Genomic DNA, 3,930 nt, shown 5'->3' with positions numbered 1-3,930 from the left:
GAAAGAGCCCAGCCCCAGCTGAGCACAGGCACCTTTCAGGGAGTTTAGAGAGTGATGGGGGCACCCCTGAGTCTCCTTTTCTCCAGGCTGAGCACCCCCAGCTCCTTCAGTCATCTCTCATAGGGTTTATGTTCCAAGCCCCTCACCAGCCTTGTTGCCTTCCTTTGGATGTGTTCAAGTGTCTCAACGTCCTTCCTAAACTGGATACAGAACTGGGCACAGCACCCTGGGGATGCTCAAGGGCGTGGACAGCCCTGGATGTGCCCTTACCACTGTTCCCACAGCCCACGGGCTCTGGAGTTGCCCTCGCTAGGAGATGAGGACCAGGACGTGGCCAGGGAGCGGGCGAGGGTGGCCAGCATCCCCCCACACGGCCACCTCCTGCTTCTGAAGGACCTGACCAAGGTGGGTGGGTGGGACTGGGCCCTGCTGTGAGCTCCAGCCCACCCAGGACCCCTGGCAGTGACAGGAGGGAGCAGCCAGTGTCCCCTCTGCTCCATGCAGGTGTACCGGCGCAGGAAGGCTCCGGCTGTGGACCGGCTCTGCGTGGCCATCCCCCCCGGGGAGGTGAGGGACAGATGGACAGACAGACAGCTCTCTGGGCAGGGCCAGGGCTGCCAGTGAGCCTGCTCTGCCCCCACAGTGCTTTGGCCTCCTGGGGGTGAACGGTGCTGGGAAAACGTCCACCTTCAAGATGCTGACAGGGGACACGGAGGTGACGCTGGGCGAGGCTTGGTTGAAGGGGTACAGGTGGGTGAATGAAGAGACTCCATGGCTTGGATCCCTCTCCATGTCCCCACAGCACCTATGCCATCATCTCTGTCCCCCCTGTGCTCTTCCTGGCCCTTTGCCCTGCAGCCTGCTTCATCCTCATCCTCATCCCTGCAGCTGCTTGTCCCTATTCCCACAGGATCCCTGGCACATGTCTCCATCCCACAACATGCTTACCTCTCCCTGTCCCATACTCTACCTGTCCCCATCCCACAGTGTGCTCACCTGTCCCTGTCCCATACTCACCTGTCCCTGCCCCATGCTCACCTGTCCCCATCCTGTTCTCACCCATCCCCATCCCACAGCGTGCTCACCGACCTCCAGTCTGTCCACCAGCACATGGGTTACTGCCCCCAGTTTGACGCCATCACGGACCTGCTGACGGGGCGGGAGCACCTGGAATTCTACAGCCGCCTGCGTGGCATCCCAGAGGAGGAGACCCCCAGGGTAAGGCCTGTTCCCTGTCCTCCCCACCCTGTGTGGAGCCCCCCAGCCTCACCCCTGTGTCTCTCACAGGTGGCTCAGTGGGGCATCACCGCTCTGGGGCTGGCCCCGCACGCGGACCGGCCGGCGGGCAAGTACAGCGGGGGCAACAAACGCAAGCTCTCCACGGCCATCGCCCTGCTCGGCTGCCCCCCCGTTGTTTTCCTGGTGAGGGGGGCACTGGGAGGCCCCACAGCAGCACCAGGGTCCTGCCCAGGCTGACCCTGGGCCCGTTGCAGGATGAGCCCACGACGGGGATGGACCCGCAAGCCCGGCGGTTCCTGTGGGAGCGAATCCTCGGCGTGATCCGGGACGGACGGTCCGTGGTGCTCACGTCCCACAGGTGAGTCCCCCACAAAGGGGAGCACCCCATTGTTAAGGCAGGGGGGGTGCTGGTCTCCCCCAAGCCCCCGCAGCCCTCAAATTGGGCTTAACCCCGAGCAAAGCAGTCCTTATCCAGATCACTCAGTCCCTCTGGGAGACAGTGTGAACACCTACACTGCTCCGTGGCTACCTTTGGCAATCAGAGTGATTTTCAGCTCATTAGTGATTATCAGCTCTCTTGGGATTTCAGCTCGTGCTCGCCAAAAGCGCCGTAGGGCTAGGGGCAGAGGCAGACAGCGAGAGAGGGGAAAGAGCGTCCTGGCAGTTCCACAGCGATGGTTTATTCAGGAGTCTGTGAAGGGTTCCAGCGACAGCTCTTCTTCTGTCAGATGGGCTAAGACAGCCCCTTTTCATAGAGTATAGGGAGATCCAAACTTGTCCAACAGTAAAGGTTAGGGAAAAAGTGACCTATGGAGTTACAGAGATAAGCTAGGCAGAAGACAGGAGCTTATTTTGCTGTGTCATCATGACTCAGCAGTTCCTACTGTTAAATCTCAGCCCTCCATGGAGCTCTAGCCAGCTCCATGGAGTCTGCTACACCCCATAACCCCCCTATGGGGTAGCACCTCCAGCGGGGGGTGTCCCTCTGCCCTGGGGGGCTCACTCGTGTCCCCCCCAGCATGGAGGAGTGCGAGGCGCTCTGCACCAGGATGGCCATCATGGTCAACGGCCGGTTCCGCTGCCTGGGCAGCGTCCAGCACCTCAAGAACAGGTACTGGGGTGGGGGCTCAGGGGGTCTCCAGAGGGTGGTGGCCATGCCAGTGCTCACAGCAGTGTCCCCTCTCCCCGCAGGTTTGGGGATGGGTACACGGTGGTGGTGAGGGCGGGGGGCCCTGGCCCAGCGGCGGTGCAGACCCTGCTGCAGCAGCATTTCCCCGGCATTGTGCTGCGGGAGCAGCACGGGGGGCTGCTGCAGTACCACCTCCCTGCCCGTGTCGCCTCCCTGGCCACCGTCTTCAGCCTCCTGGCCGCCCACCGTGGCCCCTGCCACATAGAGGACTACTCAGTGTCCCAGACCACGCTGGACCAGGTGATGGGGGAGGCGGTGTGAGGGTGCGGTGGCCCTGTCCCACGGTGCCATCTCTCATCCTGCCATTCCTGCAGGTCTTCATGCACTTTGCCCAGGAGCAGAGCGATGGGGACGCCGGGGAGGTCGCAGCCCCAGGGCAGGATGCAGCCCCCAGCCCCGGGAGGAGGCTGAGCAGGTTCCTGGAGGATGACAGCTACCAGGAGAGCGCTGTCTGAGCGGGCCATGGCGTACCATGGACGCTCCCTGGTTGTCACCACAGCACGAGCCAGGGTCACAGGGCTTTGGGGCACTGCAGCCCCCCAGAGCTGCACAGAAGAGGCCTGGGCACATCCTGCCCGCTGGCACGGTGTCACCATCTGACGGGACAGTGGGTGCTGGGGAGGGGTCAGAGTGCCAGGACAGAGCTGGCCCCGGCTCCCTGCCGTGGGGTTGATGCCCTGCGGGGGGCTGAGCTGGATGGGGGGTCTTGGGCTGGCCTTGGGACCCTGCTTGCTGTAACCGAGCAATTCAATAAAAACCCGCGGTACTGCCGGGGGGCTCCACTGCCCTCGCCACAACGCGACCGTGCTGGGGGACAAGGCGGGGGCACAGCGACACACGGGCAGCACGGCGTCCATAAAAAACTTTTCCTAATACCCAACCTAAATTCCCCTTTGCACAGTTTAAGACTGTATCCTCTCATTCTGTCAGCTGCTGCCTGCAAACCTGAGGGTTGATGTTCTCCTGTGTCAGGGCCGCACCTGCGGGGCTCCCCCGACCTCGGGGGGGGCTGGACCGCCCCGCGCCGCTCTCGGGGGACAAAAGGGTGGTCCCCAGGCGGAGGCTTCGAGACCGTGCCCAGGAAAAAATATGGAACGCTTCACGAATTTGCGTGTCATCCTTGCGCAGGGGCCATGCTAATCTTCTCTGTATCGTTCCAATTTTAGTATATGTGCTGCCGAAGCGAGCACGAATTGCCCTGAACTCGCAGGGCTATTTAAACCTCCTATAATCTACGATTTTTACCTCAGTGTGAGTGTGTCTTAGTCCCGCCCCCTGCGCTTTTCTTCACACGATCACTCTCCCAGGCGATACGTCCTAATTTCTTCATTCTAAATCTTCCGTTTTGGTGAAATTTTTACCATTTTTGAGGTCGAACTGGCGCCCCAAGTTGTCGCCTGCGCGCGATGCATGGTGGGAAATTTCATTTGCATGGAGGCGGGGCCTGGCCGGAGCGGGTCCTCCACCGTCCCGTCGTGCCCTGGGCGCGCCTGCGCGCGCAC

General features: G+C 61.8%; 1 protein-coding gene and 1 non-coding gene across 2 annotated transcripts in view; one reads left to right on the top strand and one right to left on the bottom strand.

Annotated features, from left to right (window-relative positions):
• Positions 1–3,190, top strand: part of ABCA7 (ATP binding cassette subfamily A member 7) — a 17,827-nt gene extending 14,637 nt beyond the window's left edge. The window contains 9 exon segments of the mRNA XM_031063265.1: positions 285–405; positions 505–567; positions 644–750; positions 1,077–1,218; positions 1,288–1,422; positions 1,494–1,597; positions 2,258–2,350; positions 2,431–2,668; positions 2,743–3,190. Of these exon segments, the coding sequence (XP_030919125.1) occupies positions 285–405; positions 505–567; positions 644–750; positions 1,077–1,218; positions 1,288–1,422; positions 1,494–1,597; positions 2,258–2,350; positions 2,431–2,668; positions 2,743–2,883 (1,144 nt within the window). The 3' untranslated portion in view covers positions 2,884–3,190.
• Positions 3,191–3,511: 321 nt separating this feature from the next.
• LOC115948728 lies at positions 3,512–3,618 on the bottom strand. Its single transcript, XR_004082516.1, has one exon. It is a non-coding gene; the product is annotated as a U6 spliceosomal RNA (small nuclear RNA).
• Between the last annotated feature and the right edge of the window lie 312 nt (positions 3,619–3,930).

The sequence above is a fragment of the Geospiza fortis genome, unplaced genomic scaffold (genome assembly GCF_000277835.1).
Source record: "Geospiza fortis unplaced genomic scaffold, GeoFor_1.0 scaffold241, whole genome shotgun sequence".
NCBI lineage: Eukaryota > Metazoa > Chordata > Aves > Passeriformes > Thraupidae > Geospiza > Geospiza fortis.
Note: the sequence above shows the minus strand (reverse complement) of the source record. Positions and strands in the feature narration are given on the sequence as shown.